Source organism: Sturnus vulgaris, chromosome 21, assembly GCF_052056855.1.
Source record: "Sturnus vulgaris isolate bStuVul1 chromosome 21, bStuVul1.hap1, whole genome shotgun sequence".
Classification (NCBI taxonomy): domain Eukaryota; kingdom Metazoa; phylum Chordata; class Aves; order Passeriformes; family Sturnidae; genus Sturnus; species Sturnus vulgaris.
Genome location: NC_142263.1, coordinates 4,871,985 through 4,891,020, shown reverse-complemented (window position 1 = coordinate 4,891,020; position 19,036 = coordinate 4,871,985). Strand labels below are relative to the sequence as shown.

Below are 19,036 nucleotides of genomic sequence, written 5' to 3'. Positions count from 1 at the left end.
GCTTCCCTGCTCTCCACAAATAGAAACCTAAGAGGCTTTGGCCACGCATTGTCTCCAGCCTCACACTGCCCATGGATCACTCGTCTTTCCCTGCCCAGCAGGAATGTGTCTCCTTCCTCAAAACACGTGCTACCCTCTCTGAGCAGTGCCTTGCTCCAGCCTGTCCCCAAGCTATTCAAACCAAGTGAGAGATTTTGTGTTAAAGCTTATTTGCCACACAAAGGAAACGTGACTGACCCAGTGGATTTCTCCAGACTGGGTCACGTAAGCGCAAGTGGGATGATCCTGTTATATACACAGTGCTGGGCTGCTGGGGAACAGTCCAGTGTGTGAGAATCGGTGAGGAAAAGGAAATGTGGAGTAGAAAAACATTTATAAACCATCTTCCTCCACAGAAAGGAGAGGGGTGAGAAAAAAACAACAAGAAAGGTAGAGTGTGCCAGTGTACAGTGTATTTTCACTCCATGGCAGGGAGACACAGGGTAAGGACTGTGCTAAGCAGTGACACCCCCAGAGTGGACTAGGATGCTGAGTCCTTTTGTCCCCTCTCAGTCTTTTCCCTTCAAGCCACTTCATTTGCAGCCATTTATTAAAAGCTCATGTTAGTAAGAGCCTTTGCTGCCAGGTGAGAGCATTACACCAAGCTCCGCAGCACAACTTGACATTCCTAACAGATGCCTGAATCCTAAAAGGTGCCTGAAAATCCCACATCTGTGGGAAGTGACCATCACACAACATCCTCCTGCCAGCCACTCGCACTCTCCCACACTCATTTATGGGCACTTAAATTATCTGGGGAAAAAACATATGGAAAATATGGAAAAAGCTCCAGTTGTCAGGAGAGGTTGGGGCTGCCCCCGACCTGCACCCCACAATGGGCAGCAGTCCCCCAGCCAGGTCTCAGCCTGGGACAATCTCCTCAGGGAGAGTTCATCAGTGCAGGGTTTGGTTTTTACTGACCATCATCTCGAAGGCAAAGCCTTGGGGCCTGTCTTGCTGGTGCCGTTCCCATAGGAGACACCACAGAGACTCAGTGTCCTGTGGCTGATGGGGTTGGAAACACCCTGTGGTGTTGGGATGTCTGGAAGAGCAGTGGGGGAACAGTGCTGCTCTGCTCCCTTCTCATCTCAGTGGTGCCTCAGGGAGCTGTGAGAGCTGTCGAGGCTTCTCTGAGCAGCTCCCAGTCGTCCAACCACATCATCCAAAAGTGTTTGGGGAGCAGAGCCACAGTGCCTGGTCCATGAGCACCTCCTCTGCTGTGCAGGGCCCAGAACCTTGAGCCACAAGAAAAGCCTGGATGCTCTGTTAGTGCTGCCCCTCCTTGCAGGGTACTGAAACAGCCACGTTCACCCTCCACTTGCTCCATGGGTTTGGAACTGCCCCCCTCGCAGGAGAGGGGCCTATTCCTCCTTCTCCCGCCGCACATTCCGTCTACATTTGAAGAAGTCACTCCGCAGCAGGCGGTAGAAGAGGATGATGTTCATGGGCGTCATGATTGCCATGCCCACCGTGCCCACGGCGTAGGCGGCTGGGGGCACATTGTGGCGATTGAGGAAGAGCCAGCGCGTCATCCAGGCCAGCGTGGCCATGCGGAACACCACGTAGGTGCCCAGGTTGATGAGGCTGTTGAGGCGGTAGCAGGTGGTGTGCACCAGGTTGGCCATGAGCAGGATCTGCCGCAGGTGCAGGAAGATGGAGTTGATCTCCACCAGTAAAGCCACGAGGGCAAAGCCGACGTACTGGTGGAGCAGCACGGCAATACCAAAGCAGATGATGACCTGGGAAGGAGGAAGAAGAGACGCTGAGCCCAGGGGCTTGTTGCTCTCAGCTGCTGCAAGCTGGAACCCTCCACGCTTGGGCACAGCGTGGAGCAGAGGTGGAAAGGATCATCACAGCAGTGCCAAAGGACAGGTCATCCCTGCAGCATTGCAGCCTCTGGCACCTCCTCACCATTGCATGAAACCTGAGTGAGTTTTTTTTGTTCCAGCAGGAAGAGAAGGAAACAACTCTCTAAGCCCCAGGTTGGCTGAGGAGACAAAGCAGCCTGGCCTAACCCTGCTGTTGTGGCCTGGGGAATGCAGCTGCCTGTGGCCCAGCAAGTTTTTCCACACACAGTGAATGGACAGGAAGGGAGACTGTAACCCCGGGCTACGGCTGCTGCTGGCTCAGGGATTCTCCCCAGCAGGCACCCAGCAGGGATTAGGTGGCTTTGGTATATCAGAGAGCCCCCTGAAGCACCCTGGGGCTGCTGGGTGCTGCAGGAGAGGACAGGACGGGGCTGTTTGGGACAGGATTCCTGCCCCACACCCTCCCTGCCAGGCAGGGGGATAGGCTCTGCCTGCCCACGCTTCAGCACACTCAGTCCTTTCTTTGGTTTATGCCATTAATGCTGTTCTCTGTATGGGCTGTGTAATGAGATTATCTGCTCCCTGCTCGTTAAGTCACTGTCTTGGCTTGAATTAGCTCTATTGTGGAGATGAACTTTTGGCTCACCAGCAGCAACCAGCAGAGCCCCAGGGCTCACTGACAGAGCAGGTCTGACTACCCTATCTCATCCCAGGTGAGTGCCAGCACTGTCCCTGTCCCCCTCCCCAGGCCCTGCACACCCCTGAGCCTCCCTTGAACCCTGCAGCATCTCTGCTGCTCAGCTCCAGGCTGTGCCACGCCCCTGCCCTGCAGCATCCAGAGTCTCAGCATCACAGAATTGTTTTGGTTGGGAAAAACACTCCAGCACCTGGACATCGGAGGTGATCAGAGAAAAACCCACAAAGGGCACAGCAAGACAGGCAGAAGGCACTGGACTGGGGGTCCTGCATCAGAGCTGCTCCAGCCACACCAGCCCCAGGTGAGGGCAAAGCACTCCAGGGAGAGGGAGGTGGATTGGGGGGGGATGTGCAGCCCTTCCTGGCAGGTTCTCAAGAGGGCAAGAGCCACAGGAGGTGAGCTGCTCACCTGTGCCAGAGGGGACAGCTGGGTCAGTGACACTGCTGCCAGTGACACTGTTGTGGATCACCCCAGCCCTTTGCCCCCATACTCTGTGTACATATGTTTTTTTCCTAGCCTATTTTTGGGTGCCTTTCTTCAGACCCTCTAAGGGTAGAGTCCTGCAGGACCAAGAGGAGCTCCAGGCCTTGCTGTCTGGGTTCATCTCCCCAGGAAATAAAATCAGACGTTGTAGCAGGCAGCAAACACCCACACAAACAACAGCAGGAGCCCCACTGGTGTCCCCCATCCCCAGCCTCCCTGGTGGTACTTGTGCTGGTGCACTCACCACAGAGTGATGAAAGAGCAGCTCCCAGGACTGATGAAGTTTCTGATTGCACAACATGTCCACAAAGTCTTCGAGGAAATAGCCTGAGATTGAGGAGTCCGTGAACAAAAAGAGGATCAGCATGGGTTGTGCCAACGAATCCCCTCTGGCCCAGTGGGCTCTGCACCTGACTGGGCTGGGCTGCCCCCCTAAGGAAGTGATGGTCACATCTGTGTGGGTGGGGAGTCACACACAGCAAAAGAAGGAAATTGGTGGGGTTTGGGTCCCTCTTGCAACGACTCTGTAGGACGTGCTCCCAGGCAGAGGCACCAGCTAACTCCACCAACCCCATGTGGGCACTTTTGGGACGCCCCGAGGCCCGGCTCCCCCCGAGGACGGTGGAGGGCAGCCCGGTGCCCAGTACCTCCTGGCTGCGGGTGCCGTGGGACAGAAAGGAGCCACTGTCTTTTGCCAAGAATAGGGCGATTGTTTGAGGTGCCTGAGACATCGCGACATGGCTCGAGGGGCCGGTGTCAGGCACCGACGAGCCCGTGAAGACCCCTCGGGGGACAGAACAGGGGGACAGTCCATGGCCAAACCTCACCTACAGACACGGCGACCAGGCTGTGCGCCCCGGGCGGGTGTGTGCTCACCAGGTCGTTGGACAGTTCGGGGTAGAGGTAGAACCTGCAGGGAAAGAGGTTGTGAGTGTCGAGCAGTGCCTCCGGGTCCCCATTTCCCTCCCGGTGTCCTCAGTACCCACCTGGTGCTGCTGACCCTCCCCAGAGACCTCCTGTTGCCCTGCTTCACCCACAACCACCTCTCTTCTCCTGTTTTCCCTGGAGTCTCCCCACCCCTGATGCCTCCCTGTCCCTCGGACCTTCCTCCCTCTCTCAGTGCCTCCCAGTACGCAGGTCCCCACATTTCCCAGGGTCCCCAGCACCTCCATTTCCTTTAGTGCCCCCTTGGCCGCAGGTTCCCGTCGGGATCCCTCGATGTCCCCATTCCCTCCCAGTGTCCCGGTCCCTCCGGCAGCCCGGTGTCCCTGGGGAGCCCCGCGGTGCCGCTCACCCGGCCAGCGCCCCGCCGCCGCTGAGCACGCTGTGCGCCAGCGATGTCCAGATGTTGCGCCACTTCCAGCGGTTGCTCCGGGCCGAGGGCGGCGGCGGCACGAGCCGCTCCAGCCCCCGGTTGAGCAGGCGGAAAGCGGCGAAAGAACCGGCCACCACCAGCAGCCCCGGGCTGAAAGCCATGGGCATCCACCGGACCGCCGGGCTCCCATGGGACCGACCTCGCTGCCCGACGGGCTCCGCCTCGCCCAGCCCCGGAGCCCGCCCTGGGCACCGGCACCGCCCCGGGCACCGGCACCGCCCCGCCGGCACCGCCCTGCCCCGGCCGCGGTGCGCATCACCCCCGAGAGGAAGGGCCAAGACCCGCTGGCAGTTCCCGCATCCCCCTGCCAGGGGTGCGGACACGCAGCGGCAGCGCTTCCCGTCGGGGCGTGGGACACGGGGAGCGGGAGAATGGGAATGGAGCCCCCGGGGATGTATCCGCCTTCCCCGGCATCGCACGGCACAAGCGGCGCCAGCCCGGAGCCGGCTGAGAGCGTGGCACGGAGCGGGGAACGCGTGTCCCGTCGCTGTGCGGGAACTGGGAGCACTTCTTTCGCTCCCTAGAGGTTCCTCCTCCACCTTGGTGGCACCGGGTGGCCGAACGCCTCTCCCATGAGTGCTGTGGCCGGTGGTCCTTCACCCCAAAGCATTCCCGGCAGTTGATGCCCGTCACTGTCATTGTTTCCTTGGGCAGGAGCTCTCCAAGCTGCCGCTCACCCCGGGTCAGCACCCCCCCAGACCACACCAAGGACCGAAAAAGATCTGATTGCCTCGCCTAAAAATACACTTATCCCTCATCCCAGTGTCCCATGTGTGGTCCCGAGAGGAGCTCCCCGATGTCTGGTATACCCCAGCTCTGCTGTCTGGAGGTTGTGGAAATTCACAATCCCGTAGCCACAATTTTAGTTCTACCCTACAACTACGCTGCTTTTCCAGCTTCCCGTAATTTGATCGCTCCCTTGTTGCTTTTTGATGTTTCCAGCAGAAGTTGCTGCACAGCCCTCGCTTCCCCTTCTGCCGCCGGGCTGAGTCACCGTGTATACACCGATTAATGTCAAACTCCACCTCTCCTTTGAGGTATTAATTTTGGATGAAATCTTCTACTTCCTCTTCGCTGAAACAGAAGCGTGTGGAGCCTGAGCTCTCAGTTGCTGTCCTGGCTTTGGGGTGATGGACACAAAAACATCAAATACACACTGATGGAAGGGACGCTGAGTGATTAAATCAAATTGGGAGATGGGTGAGGTTCTATTCCAACCTAAACGATTCTCTGTTTCTGTGATAGTCCCAACTGGTAGAAAAGCATCTATTCATGCTGCACAAATTTGCTTAAAAGCCGGGCAAGACAATGTACTTTCATAACAGTTACGTGGCAGGGAGACACTGCCTGAAGTAATAGGCAGCCCTGAGTGCTCAGGGGATTTAAAATAATCTCCTGTATTAGGACTGAAAGGATCACACAGGCTAATCTGTTACTGAGAAGACCAAATGCAAAGACATTTTTGTTCAGCATAAGATGTGCTGAGGAAAGAGAGACATGCCTTGGAGACGTGCTGGGCTGCTCAGGGCACTGAGGAGAAAAATCATTTAACAATTAATTGAGTATAAAATTGCACAGAGCCGGTTTCCGAATGAGAAGTCATCTGCGGTATTTCAGCCTCAAAAAATCTTGACTGCTCCGTTCCCTGGTGACAACTCTGTCCTTCACCTGCCTGCAGGGAAAATCCCAGACCGTGGAATGTCTGCAAGTCCAGCCTCGTTTCCCCAGGGGCTCCTCCATTTGTGTTTATCCTAAAGATGAACATTCAGCCAGGCTCGGGGACAGGAATAGTTAAAATGTTTCTGGAGGCTGGAGAGCTTTTACCTTCCACTTCTGCATCGGAGGAATTTAAGCCGTGATTAATTGAGCCTCTGGTTCAAGGACTTTGATCCCATTGCTAGAGCACTACCAGCAGTTACATATAAACTACTTCTTGGGTCATTTTAGCCCAGATTTTATTTAATTTTACCAGGACTTCCCATTGAGCCGTAGTTTCTTAAAACCCTAATTCCAGCCTTTTCTCCTTGTCTTCCTTCCTCTGCAGCAATGGCATTAACCGGGGGCGGTTTTGGAACTGGAGACTTCCAAGCCCAGTTACAAACAAGTCCCCTGACACCAGATCAGGCCAAATATTCAACCACACGCCACAGGCTCGGGGGCCAGGCTTGTCCCAAAAGAACCCGAAAGGAAGAGCAGGGACCGGAGCTCTCAGGCGCAGCTGCCACAAGAGGTCCCTGCACGCCCGCTGGAGAGCTGGAGCCCGATCCGATGGGATTCCTCATTCCCACCTTATTTGGAGATACTGCCTTTTTCACCCAGATTTCCAGAAGTTTTCCGACTGTCCCCAAACGACCTCATTTTCTGCAGAAAGGCAGCTCAGCCTAGTGCCGGGTGGCTGCCGGTGCCTGCTCCCAGCAGGGCAGGGGACTCCTTGCAGATACCAGCAAGGACGTGCCCAGGTCCATCCCATAATGACACGGCACACGGCTAATCCCATAGTGGGGGCTTTCCAGCAGCAGCCGGGGTGTGAATCGAGGGTACAGAGTTTTATTATTTATTTTATATTATTATATTTTTTGTCTCCCTTTCCCGGGCAGGAGTTTCTCTGCAGCACATTTGAGAGATACAACCCATTTTCCACAATAAAAAGCTGGCAGTTTAGTGATAATCCACCACAGGAATTCTGCCAGCTGAACTCTGTCCCCCCTAGGTGCTCCCCTGCTACTCCTGGGTGGGAGTTTGGGTGTGATTTTGCACTTCCACCGTCCCTTATTTAAAGAGGAGCCCATTCTGTTCCCAAATGCCACAGAGGACTCGCCACAGCCAACAGATGTGGGAGCCAGGCACAAGTCATGCTCCTGTTTTTGCAAAGCTTCCCTCCCTTAATCTGCCTCTCTGCATCCAGGGAGTCATAAAACCCATCTGCTCACCTAATGCCAGACCTGGCTCACACCTGAAGTAATCTGAGGAGTCCAAGGGCTCAAAACAAATCAAGCAGCTTGGCTTCCAAACTTTAATTAGCTGATGTCTCCATCCTTCTCTAAACTGTGTCACCACTCTGTCTGCTTAGGCCATAAGAAGTCATATGATGTAGGAATGCTTTATATATCCACATCTCCATCCAGGAAGTCTGGAACTCCACACTTATGAAAGGATCTACTGTGCAAAATGCAGGTTCTGCATGGCAAAGCATGCCCAGGCATTGCAGAGGCAGCTGTGGAGAGAGCTGAAATCAATTCAAACTTGAGCATCCACCCCTTCCAGCCAGGAGCACCTTCCTGGTGTGGAAACTGGATATTCTCCAAGTAGAACTTGCTGTGGACAGGAGAGAAAGGGATTTCAGTCTCTGTGAGAGTGGTGAGCAGCTCCAGAATTTAAGGCAAGAAATGACAAAATGTGCAGCACTTTACCACTGACCTCAAGGACTCAAACTCATCTGGCAGAGGATGAGCCAGATGTGCTTGCACCACAGCCTGCCCATTTACCTTGGCCAGGTCTGCAAGCTCTCACCCCTGAGGGAAGGGTTTTCCTTCCACCCCACAGTGTTTTGACCAGCCCTGCAGGTGTTCTGCTGCCCAGGCTGCTCATCCTTCCTGAGATCATTCCTGGAATACAATATCTCCCGGCAGCTTCCTAGAACCAGCATGTTCTGGTGCCAGATACCAGTTGCAGGCTGGGCACAGCAGCTGCCTGGCACGTGGCAATGTTCCCAAACCACCTAGGCAGAGCCTGCTTTGCCCACATGATAAATGACTCCAAGGCAGGTTGATCTGGATGCTCTTCTTTTGGCCTTTTTCCTTTTTCCCAGGACTGGAAGGATATTTTTTTTCCCCTCAGGACTTGGCACAAGGTACTTGTTGGTGAAACCTGTGTTGACAGGAATGTCCCTAAGGATGCTGCAGGGTCAGCTGTTGCCCCAGGGCTTGGGCTGGACCATCTGTCATGAACCAGTGGCATGAAGGATGTGCTCTATCCTCACTCCAACTGCATAGGTATGCCATGGGATAAACAAAATTCCACTGACTGGCAAATCCCCTTCAAGCACAGCAGCATGGGCAGGTCTCCTGTGTTTTCAGCAGCTGCCATGCCCCAAATGTTTTGACTTTCTGAACTGTTGATGTGCTGCTATTTGTAAGGTTTCAGGTTCCTTCTTTCCCAGTGTTCACTGTGAAGTGGTGCCAGGTGTCTGCCAGGCCTGTATCCCACCTCTCATCATCACCAGACATGAATGCTTAGGAAGAAAATGTGAAACACCACATATAATTATTCTTACCCTGTAAGCAAAATCATTTCCACTAAATATTTCCTTTTCCTCGTCTTCTTCCCTTCTGGGATAAACATTTTTTCCCTGTTTAATTCATCAGTCTCAAGCTTAAGTAATTTTGGATGAATATTCATGTGCTTTATGATGACATCATGATGCATTTGTGACTATATGGGGTTTTTTTGCACTTCAGACAGGTTAAAAATGAGTCCTCCAAGGTGGAAGCACATCCCAGCTCCTACACTCAGTTCAGCATTACACCCTCTGAGCCCACTCAATTCCTCCTGTCTTACAAATATAAGCACAGGAGCTTCCCCACTGCATCTCCTGCTGCTGCTGGCTCTGCAGCTTGGAACAGGTTAGGTTCCCTCCTGAATTCTCTCGTTATTAATGTCACAAACCAAGCTGTTCCGAGAGCAGTGCCCCATTAATCACTTCAGCTCTGCTGCAGGTTTCACCTCACTTCCTCTTCCTGCAGCTGAGCAGTTTTCCTATGATTTGACTCCGTGGGTGCTGCTTGCTAAAATCAGTGGGTCTGGTAGAGCAGGGAAGGGCCCTGAGCTGGGCGAGCTGAAAAAAAGGTGAGAAAAAGATGAATCCACACAGCCATGCATGAAAAAATGTGCTACTCCAGCTGATGGTGGTGGGAACTTGAAGGCAAGAAAGTTACACCCCTTAAATCCTTGCCTTTAAACTTGAGTTTTCTGGAGGGCCAGCAGCACTGGGGAGACACAGCAGAAGTGAAGGTAACTAATAAAATCCAAGGTCAGCTCAGCAGGTCGTGTGAGTCAGCACCAACGTGGGTGGCAGATCTGCTCAGAGATGTCTGATACCCACCTGGGCTCTGTGGTTGAGGGCACCACTTCCTTTTCCTCTCTTCCTTCCTATGTTTAATCCTGACTTGTGCTACAAGCAAAGGTCTAAAACCCTCTGAGTAACCACCTCTGGTTTACCTAAAAAGGGCCAGAAGATGTTTACAGAGCATCTTCCTTAAAATCTGCCTCCAATCCCATCCCAGTCCCTCGAGGGCATGTTGTGTGTTCCTGACACACACTAATATCCCTGCAGCCAACCCCAATCTTCTCTCTGACATCCAATGTCCTTCTCCACTCTGTCTTCTTTGTCTATCACCCTTTTAATATCCATTCTATCATCTTTGCCTCTGTCAGGCATTTTGTTTTGTCCTTTCCTTTGCACTTTACAAAAGCCTTTCCTGCGTGCTCGTCTGCATCCACCAGCATCCAGCAGCCGAATCTGCTGCTCGGCCCTGCAGTGCAAATGTCCCTGCACAGGATCAAGCCCCACCTGCCTCATCCCAGAGCTGCACACCTCTGTGCCTGCCCCTTTGCCTGTTCCCTGCAGCTTTCCATCCGTGAGCGAACAATTCCAGCGATTTCTGCTGAGTCAGAGAACGCTCCGCGAGGGCTGCTGCTCCTCCACGTGGGAATGCGCTTCTGGGGAATAATTACAGAGAGTTTAAATACGGACGTTTGGCAGCCAAATTGCTTCACATTCCGGCTCCTGGCCAGGAGGGCAGAGCCCAGAAGCCGCTCACTGGTGCTGTGAGAAAATCCCTCGTTCCTGTGCCCATCGTGGGTGTGCAGAGCCCGTGGGCCCGGATTGTCTGGAGCCGGCAGTGTCCCGGTGCCCTGCTCTGAAGGAAGGGGTGCTCATGGTTTGGAGGGTCCCATGAATTGAACTGCTTCCCAAATAATCCAGCCTGCACTTATCCAGCATCCTGCACGTGCCTTCTTCTCCAGGTCATACCCACCGGAGGATTTTTATCCCCCCTGCTGCTGGATTTGGGAACGTGCTGCTGGCAGGGAGCTGATGCCTGTGGATCTCTTGCAAGGGAGATGATGGAAGCAGGCTGTTGGGAACTTTTCCCCCCTTAATTTTTCAGGCATATTTTAAGTTGTGAAACATATTGACTGTGAAACAGAGATAAGAACAAGAGGAGACACAAACAGTGTAGGTGTTACTCCCGGTTTTTTGCAACTCCCACTTTGTTGTAAAAATAGCCCAGCAAGCAGCACTGTGCTCCATGCCATCCTTCACGGGCCAAGGGATGAAGGGATCATGTGCCTGGACATTGGTGACTGAACCAGGAGCAGAGCTGGAATGTAAGGCACATGCAGAGCTGCTGAAAACTTCACATTCCTTAAAATCAATGGAGAAAATTCCTACCAAAATATCAAATTAAAGAATTTTGAATGTTGTTAAAATATATAAAAAGTAGCAGTGTCATTCCAAAGTGCTGCAAAAATACCTTGTGTTGAGCTGGAGTGCTTTCATCAGGGGCAGTGGGAAGGGACCGTGGGATATCACTGAATCCTGTTGATTTTCTGGTCACACTGCCTATGATGCAGCACACCTATATGGCACCACACCTGTGCCATAATTCTTATGTGCCCTCAGTTCTTTTGCAACTCTAAACCCCAGCAAAATACCATTAATTAGACCCAGGCCAGTTGCAGTAATCAAACTCCCTGGCAGGCTCAGCTCCAGGAGCTGCATCTCCTGATGGATGGGAACGTTGTGCAACTCAAGGAGGGCACCACCAGCCGTGGGCTGGCAGCAGGCAGGGCCCTTGTGGTGAGACACCAGGGTGTCACCTCACAGGAGAAAGTCGCAGACAGAAGCAGTGGTGGCTCTCTGACCTGGGGGACAGGTGCCTGAACCCCCTTGGCAGCACCAGGTGAGTACCCACCAATGCTTCTCCTAAAGAACCTGAGATTAGGAAAGCAATGCAGGAGTGATTTGCAGGAGCAAGTCACCATCCTGCACTGAAACCTGCCTCGAATGGCCTTCCCCTGCTCCATTTCTTGCCTTTTCCCCTCCAAAATAGAGAGGGAGATTCCTAATCAGCCTCTCAATAACTGCTGAAGCAGGGAGAGCACTAAGGACCAAGAGGTTTGGCTGTTTTCTAGCCCAGGAGGCATTTTGGGTGGGGATTAATGCTTTCAGGGCAATTATCATGAATAAAATCTCTGCACAAATGTTGGAGAGGCTTTGGAGAGGCTGAAGCATCTCTTTAGACCCGGTTTGAGAGAGACATGGGCTGTGGCAGCAGCACCTCCCCATAAATAATTATATTTGTTTACAAGAGCCATTAATTACATCTGCTCACTCACCCTGAGCTGCAGTTTGATGGGACATAGGGCTGGAAAAGAGAAGTGGGGAATTCAGAGGGGAAAAGGGCAGAGGAATGGGTGTTGTGTTTGGACACAAAGTTAAAAAAGGTGCGTTTTTCACCAGCTGAAGGTCATTTTACTGCTTCATCAGAAATTTGGGACCCTTTGAGTGCCTGACGTTGACCAGCTCCCAGCATGGAGAGTGATGACACCATCACTGAAGAGGTCTGCAGGGAGGACGACGTTGGGGATGGACAGTGAGTGAATGGGGGTGATGGGGGGGATTTCAGTGGTTCTGTGCCCACCTCTGCACCTCTCCCCAGGCTCCTGGAGGTGATGGGGGGGATTTAAGTGATTCTGTGCCCACCTCTCCCCCAGGCTCCTGGAGGTGATGGTGGCTGGCTACCCAGTGCTGCTGGTGAGGAACAGGAAGGAATTCCGTGCTCTAGGCAGCAAATGTCCCCACTATGGTGCCCCACTGAGCAAAGGTAACCCCAGCTCGGGGCAGGGGGAAAAACCCACCTTGGGGAGGTCGGTTCTCTCTGCCCAGCTGGGGGGGTTCTCTTGCAGGGGTCTTGAGAGGGGAGAGGCTGCGCTGCCCCTGGCACGGGGCCTGCTTTAACATCAGGACTGGAGACATTGAGGAATACCCGGCTCTAGACTGTATCTCCTGCTTTAAGGTGACTTCTTGTCCTCCCATCATCCTCTCACAAGCCCCCTGCCCTGACCACAGCTCTGTCACGCAGAGCTTCAGCACAAGGGATGATTATTGGGATGATTTTTTGGGATTATGTAACTCCCTGCCCTAAAGCTCATTTCAATCAAAGGTGATGCCATAGATCCTGGTATTCCTCAGAGCCAGCACAAGTGCTTTTGGAAAGAAAAAGAGGATTTACAGCTCTTCCTCAGTGCTCTTAGGATGAAGAGAAAAGCTCATGAGCTTCTCAGCATCATGTGACATCCAAGATCAGAGACAGAGACAGATCACTGGACCAGGATCTCCCAGGAGAGCTCCTACCACAACCTCATGGATACAGCACTTAAAAAACCTCTCCTTTCCCTCCTTCAGGTAACAGTGGAAGATGGAAAGGTGTTCATTACAGCAAAGAAGAAGGTACTGACCTTACCTGCTGTCACTGAGCACAGGCAGTGCCTTGGGTTTGCGTGTGACTCGAGCATTTTGCACTTTGTTGCAGGACCTGGAAAGCAGCCTGAGGGTGAAGGACACAAGCAGGAGGTGCCTCCTCAACAAGAACACGATGCTGCTCCTGGGGGGAGGTCAGTGCAGGGATCTGAGCTCTGCCCCCTTCACACACGCTGGGAGTTGCCACTCTCCAGGGAGGACTGACCTGCTCCTCCTCCTCCTCCTCCTCCACAGTGACTGTCAGAGGGCTGAGATGAGAATCTCTTGTAGGTGTGGCTGCCCTGGTGTGTGCAGAGACTCTTCGCCAGGAGGGATTCACTGGCAGGATCATCATAGCCACCAACGAGAAACACGTTCCCTATGACAAGACCAAACTGAGCAAGGTTGGTGTGTGACAAGGGCAGGACTGTGCCTGGGCACCACGTGTGCCATGGGCCACTCTCAGGGCCAGGAGCAATGGAGTGAGCAAAGCAGGAGTGCTGAGGCATCCAAAAGGAATAGGGCTGTTATTTCCAGGAAAACATCTTTTTTTTCTCCCTTTGATCAGAGTCAACACAAGCTGATGTTTTTATCTCCTTTTATTGAATTCTTCCCACTAAAGTTTGATGGTTTTTCTGACGTGGGCACAAGGTGATGGGAGTAGGGCAGTGTGGGGAGCTGTGATTCACTAATGAAAATTTCACCTCTTTTGCAAACTGACTCCACTAGAAACACTTCAGGAGAATTGCTGCCTCTAGATTCCTTAATTTCATATTTTCGTTGTGTTTCCAGGAAATGAATTTGAAAGCTGAGGACATCTACCTGAGGAAACCTGAATTCCTTGAAGCTCGGGGCATAGAGTTCTGGACAGAGAAAGAGGTACCAGAGCAGCTGAGCTCAGTCCTCAGTGGGTGATCCTGCTCCTGCCATGGGGAGGGTGTAACACTGCTCTGTGCATCCATGGATGGACCTGTGGGAAGTGGGAGAGAGGAGCCCAGCACCCCTCATCTCACCTGAGTGCCCAGAAACAAGGCACACAGGCAAAACAGAGAGTGGATCAGAGGTACCTGTCTGATCTGTGTCCCCTCTCTCCTGCAGGCAGTGTCGGTGGATTTCCAGAAGCAGGAGGTTCTTTTCAAGGATGGGTCCTCTCAGAAGTACCACCAGCTGCTCATTGCAACAGGCAGCCAGTGAGTGCACAAAGCGTTTGCCACACACAGGATTTTAGTCAGGGCAGCACTGGGATGTAGAGGTGGAGGCAGGAAATTAGATGAAAGGGCAGAATGGAATGACACAGCCGTGAGTTTGTGCTCCCTTCTCATTCTTTCTGTTTCATTTATATCATGAAATGCATCTGGATTCTCTCTCTTTCAGTTCTGGTTTCCTCAAAGTCCCAGGTGCCGACCTGCAGAACATATACACACTCCAAACCCCAGAAGAGTCCAGCAAGATCTTGGAACTGGCAACTGGGAAGAATCTGGTGATTGTAGGAGCTTCATTCATAGGTACTGGGCTGGAGTGGGTGTCAAACCATCAGTGAGAGCCTTCAAACCCCTTTCTGTTGCGTTTGCACGTTAACTAGAGGCCCTCAGGGAAGGGATGTTCCTTTTCTACCCGGCTGGGATCCTCCCTGGAGCCCTGGAGCTGCTGGGGGTGTGTATTACACAGCACACACTCATTCTTTCCTCTGATAGCCAGAAACTTTGAGAGCTATAAACAATTGCTACACATGGACAGAGGGAAATGTGCCTTATGAAAAGGTCACTGTCCTCCAGAGGAGCTGGATTCCCCAGAAGCATTGGGAAAGCAAGGGGCTAAGGAACAGAAAGGGAGTTATTTTGTACATAACCGGGAGCTATTGTTTGCATCTCCTAATATCCAGGTCTGTGTGCACGAGAACAAAGAATGGGGGGAACTAAATACCTCAGCCCAGAAATGCATAGCAAAGCAGTTCAGCACTGGCAGCACATCAGATCTGTTCTCCTGGAAGGGGAGAAGGTTCCAAGGGTGCAGGTTCATGCTTGCAGCAGGCTTACCTTGGGCATGCCTCTTCCTTGCAGGAATGGAGGTGGCTGCCTTCCTCTCAGACAAGGCTGGAACCATCTCAGTGGTGGAAAGAGAGGAGTTCCCTTACCAGCACGCCCTGGGTCCTCAGGTTGGAGGTGTTGCCATGAAGGTTAGGAAAACCTGGGGCTGATTTCTAGGATGGAGAGCACATGATATCCAAGCAGCCCAGGAAACCTCACCCCTGTGCTGAGTCATAACCCTGCATGCCCAGCCTCTGTCCTCACCCACGACCTCTGCACACACGGCTGGTCCCAATCTTCCCCCCCACAAACATCAGTTCTTCATCCCAAACCCGCCTCACACACCAGTCCTGAGCAGGACTGCAGAGAAAAGCCAGGCTTCCAGGCTGCCTGCACCAGCCAGGGACACAAATGGAACCTCCCTGCAGCCTGGAGCAGCAGCAGAGCTGCCTGCCTGGGTTTTGGCTGGGTACAGCTGTTTTTATAGCCTGGAATTTCCTAATGAATACTCAAACCAGTCCTTTTCAGATGCTGCAAAATAAAGGGGTGAAGTTCCACATGAAAACAGAACTCTGTGAGCTGAAAGGAAAGGATGGAAAGGTCAGTCAAGCTCTTGTGATCCCTGAACTGCTAATTTTAGGGGAAAAAAGACCAAGTTGAGATATAACCCAGCCTACATCAGGCTTTCCTCTCTCATGTCTAGACCCTCCCTTCCTTTTCACTGAGCACAGCTCTGGGCTCAAAGGACACCAGTAAGTGTTCCTATCCCAGAGACAACAGCATGATTTTCTTTTACATTCCCAGCAACACACATTAGTTGGACAAGGTGATCCAAACCTGGGGAAGGAAAAAAGACAGCAAAGAGCAAAGCAGCAGGGAGGCTGTGGGAATTAGGGCAGAGGTTTTAACTCTTTATTAATGATCCTTCCTTCTTTCCTAGGTCACAGAAGCTGTTCTTGCCAACAGAGAGAAACTCCCTGCAGATGTGGTCGTGGTGGGAATAGGTAAGAGACCCCAGGTGGGAGAGGGAGGCAGCTTTGGGAATGGGGAGAACACCCAGCAAAGCCCAGGGCATCACAGTTCATTTCCAGGACACCATTGCCATGCAGTCTCTTTCCCACTCTGTTATCATCCAGCCCTTCCTCTTGGCCCCAAACACCTGGAAAAGTCAGCAGCCCATGAGCACACACTTGGCAGGAGGGAAGGAGCTGGTTCCACTCTCGCTGTGCCTTTGGCTCTTGCTGAGCTCCACAGGTCCCTGCTGTGTTACCAGAGCGTGCTGTGCCCTGGGCCCTGGTTTTACTGCCCCTGCACTGGCTCAGCACCAGCCTAAGCACAGGTCACTGCTCCAAGTGCTCTGCTCCAAACAGGAACAGGAGCTGTGAGGCCAAATTTCCTCCCTGCCCCTGCAGAGCTTTGCTGCATTTCATCCCTGCTCCTCTCCCCACAGGATCAACCCCCAACTCAGTGTTTCTGAAGGGCACCTCCATTGCCAGAGATGACAAAGGTGCCATCCTGGTGAATCTGGTGAGTGCCAGCTGAGTATCCCAGCTCACACCCCATCCCTTCCCTCTCATCACTGCACTAATTGCCTTTTGTCCCATTAGCACATGCAAACCAACATCCCGAATGTCTTTGCTGCGGGGGATGTGGTCACCTTCCCTGTGGCACTGCTTGGTGGGGACAGCTCCAGCATCCGCCACCAACAAGTGGCTGAGGCCCACGGTGAGGCACAGCCACGCCACCTTCCAGCTCCCTTAGAGAGGGGAATGGGACAGAAGGGACAGCAGGAAACACGGGGAGCAATTTTTAAGGACCTGCAGTGTTGGTTCATCACAGGTCACTGCGCTGCTTTAAACATGCTGAAGAGAGGGAAGGAGTTGCACACTGTTCCTTACTTCTGGACCACGTTGCTTGGGAAGAGCATCCGCTATGCAGGTAGGAAGGGGCAGAGAGAGGAAACAGAACTTCTTCCCACCAGCTGGGTCTGGGGCTTGTAAACACACTGTGGTTGCAAAGTTCACCTGAAGCAGCTCAAGCTCTGGACTGGCTGCCACGGTGAGTTTGAGCCCTGGGCCTGGAGGTCACCCAGAGTTCTTGTTCTTTGCTGATCTCCAGTGGCTTAGAGGTCACAGAGGAAGAACTTCCCCCTCCAAAGCACGGAGAGGCTCAAAGTTGGTTCTGCTTGTCTAGGGCCTTCATGTCTGCTCCCCAGCCACAGTCACTGTCCCCTCTGTCCCTCCCCACACTGGCTCTGAGGTGGGATGGGTGGCAACTGCTGTGCCAGGGCTCCCTGAGCAGGCTCTCTCTCCCAGGCTGTGGGAAGGGATACACGGACACCGTTGTGAAGGGAAGTCTGGAGCAACAGAAATTCCTGATATTTTACATCAGGTGAGTGAATCCATGGCCGTCCATGCCCAGGAAACAGGGCACAATCCTCTCTCCTACAGCCTGCACAGATCCCACAGAGGCTCCACATCTCCTGGCTGGGCAGTAAAGGCAGCTGTTGGGAACCAGAGAAAACCAAAGCGGGGCAGGGAAGGAGAAGAGAATGAACTGAAATGATGACACCAGCTGGGCAGAGAGCCTGGGACACATCTCTCCCTCTGCCCCACTGCTCCCAGGCTGAGTGCCCAGCTCCCAGCAGTGCCAGGCAATCTGCCATGAGTCCCTGTGCCTGCTGCCACCCTGCCCTGAGCCCTCTGAAATACAGCTGCTCCCTGGCCACTGTGCCATGGGGATGCTGCTGTGCTGAGCTATGTACTCTGAAAAGATCCACATTCTTCCTCTTTCTGTTCCAGGGATGGCCATGTGACTGCAGCTGCCAGCCTGAACTGCGACCCCATGGTGTCTCTGATTGCAGAAGTTTTGTACTTGGGGAAACAAATCTCCAAAGAAGAAGCAGAGTAAGTGACATCCTGACTGAGCTGGTGGGTCGCTCTGTGCTGTTCCCTGTGTCAGCAGAGCCCACTGAGAGACACAAAACCAAGAGCAGCCACTGTAAATCCCCAACCTATCTCTTGTTTTCAGGGCCTGTGACATTGGCAACATCCCCTCACTGGCACAAAACTAAACTAAGCCCCTTGTGAGGGGCTCACAACCAAGTGTTAACAGCTCCACATCCTCCCACCCTGGAGCAATAAAACCATCAGCAAAGCTGAACCCAACACCTGCATTTTGTGTTTGCAGACAGCCCTTGGCTGTCCACTTGTGCTGGGCAAAGCTCAGCAGATCTGGTGTTCTGCTGTGCTGGATGAGAGGAGGATGGCCATGGCCTGGGGCTCAGCTGAGGGTCTGAGCTGGCAGCAGCCACCACAGATGCACCAGCCAGAGATACACCAGCTTCTCCTGTTCCTTCCCTGTTGGCAGAGAGCTCTCATTTAGCACACCGGTCACGCTGACCTTCTCCTTTGCAAAAACGCATTTTCCCAGCGAGGGGAGCTGTGACCGAGACAAGCTGCTCTCCCAGTAGGGAACGAGGTGGGCTGTGTGCAGGAACTTGCACAGAATACCCCGCCCCTAAGGACAGAGGGATGCCACCCGACTTCTGAGCCAGCAGCACCTGCTGGCAGTGTCACTGCTGCCTTGAATATTGCATTAGTTGCCACAGCCAGCCTCTGGCAGAGAAATCCCAAATCCAGCCTTTCCTGCTGTGTCCCTGCATGCTGGATGCTTGGAGGAGGTGGCCAGATGCTAGAGGAAAGAGTTACTAGATTTTTGCAAGGCAATACCAAGCAAGGCTGTACTTTCTACAGGAAACCTTGCACTTACTCACCAGTCACATGGGGCTGTGCTGGAGGAAGGGTAAGTCCCAGGATCTGGGCAAGTTCCCACAGGGACATTTACTTGCCAGCCCAAACCCCTCTGGTTTGACATGAAGTGTAGGATAGCCAGAGCCTGAGCCCTCTGCTCAGCAGGTGAGATACTACAGTGCTGGCTTGGTGTTAAATACCCAAACTTGTCCTCTGGCACCTCACACATGACTTTGACCTGAAATTCAATGTCTTGCATTTCCTAACCCCACAATTCAGTGCTTCTGCTCAGGGCAACTCTTTGCTTGGAAAGAGCCACATTTTACCCAGGAAA

General features: G+C 53.1%; 2 protein-coding genes and 1 long non-coding RNA gene across 3 annotated transcripts; 1 reads left to right on the top strand and 2 right to left on the bottom strand.

Annotated features, from left to right (window-relative positions):
• Positions 1–430: 430 nt before the first annotated feature.
• On the bottom strand, positions 431–4,965 carry TLCD2 (TLC domain containing 2). Its single transcript, XM_014876541.2, has 4 exons — positions 4,322–4,965; positions 3,855–3,937; positions 3,272–3,354; positions 431–1,778 (listed from the first exon to the last, which is right to left on the bottom strand). Exons 1-4 carry the CDS (start codon positions 4,507–4,509, stop codon positions 1,401–1,403), a joined length of 732 nt encoding a protein of 243 aa, XP_014732027.1. The 5' UTR covers positions 4,510–4,965; the 3' UTR covers positions 431–1,400.
• Positions 4,966–6,782: 1,817 nt separating this feature from the next.
• Positions 6,783–15,533, bottom strand: LOC148221499 (uncharacterized). Its single transcript, XR_015807943.1, has 3 exons — positions 15,215–15,533; positions 12,928–15,123; positions 6,783–7,628 (listed from the first exon to the last, which is right to left on the bottom strand). It is a non-coding gene; the product is annotated as an uncharacterized LOC148221499 (long non-coding RNA).
• LOC106853361 (apoptosis-inducing factor 3-like) lies at positions 11,996–18,087 on the top strand. The gene is made up of 18 exons (XM_088177137.1): positions 11,996–12,057; positions 12,179–12,288; positions 12,371–12,480; positions 12,870–12,914; positions 12,997–13,078; positions 13,215–13,327; positions 13,716–13,802; positions 14,022–14,113; positions 14,298–14,428; positions 14,984–15,099; positions 15,479–15,550; positions 15,891–15,954; positions 16,401–16,477; positions 16,558–16,675; positions 16,790–16,888; positions 17,266–17,341; positions 17,752–17,856; positions 17,981–18,087. Exons 1-18 carry the CDS (start codon positions 11,996–11,998, stop codon positions 18,021–18,023), a joined length of 1,602 nt encoding a protein of 533 aa, XP_088033263.1. The 3' UTR covers positions 18,024–18,087.
• The last annotated feature ends 949 nt before the right edge of the window (positions 18,088–19,036 follow it).

What these genes read in the sequence shown, in the direction of transcription:
- LOC106853361 (XM_088177137.1), top strand. Translation starts at nt 11,996, where the DNA reads ATGGAGAGTGATGACACCATCACTGAAGAGGTCTGCAGGGAGGACGAC. An exon ending in TTGGAGGTGTTGCCATGAAG is followed by an intron (nt 15,100 to 15,478) that starts GTTAGGAAAACC and finishes AGTCCTTTTCAG; the next exon opens with ATGCTGCAAAATAAAGGGGT. An exon ending in TGAAAGGAAAGGATGGAAAG is followed by an intron (nt 15,551 to 15,890) that starts GTCAGTCAAGCT and finishes CTTCTTTCCTAG; the next exon opens with GTCACAGAAGCTGTTCTTGC.
- TLCD2 (XM_014876541.2), bottom strand. Translation starts at nt 4,509, where the DNA reads ATGCCCATGGCTTTCAGCCCGGGGCTGCTGGTGGTGGCCGGTTCTTTC. An exon ending in CCTGGTCGCCGTGTCTGTAG is followed by an intron (nt 3,355 to 3,854) that starts GTGAGGTTTGGC and finishes CCTCAATCTCAG; the next exon opens with GCTATTTCCTCGAAGACTTT. An exon ending in TGCTCTTTCATCACTCTGTG is followed by an intron (nt 1,779 to 3,271) that starts GTGAGTGCACCA and finishes CCTCCTTCCCAG; the next exon opens with GTCATCATCTGCTTTGGTAT.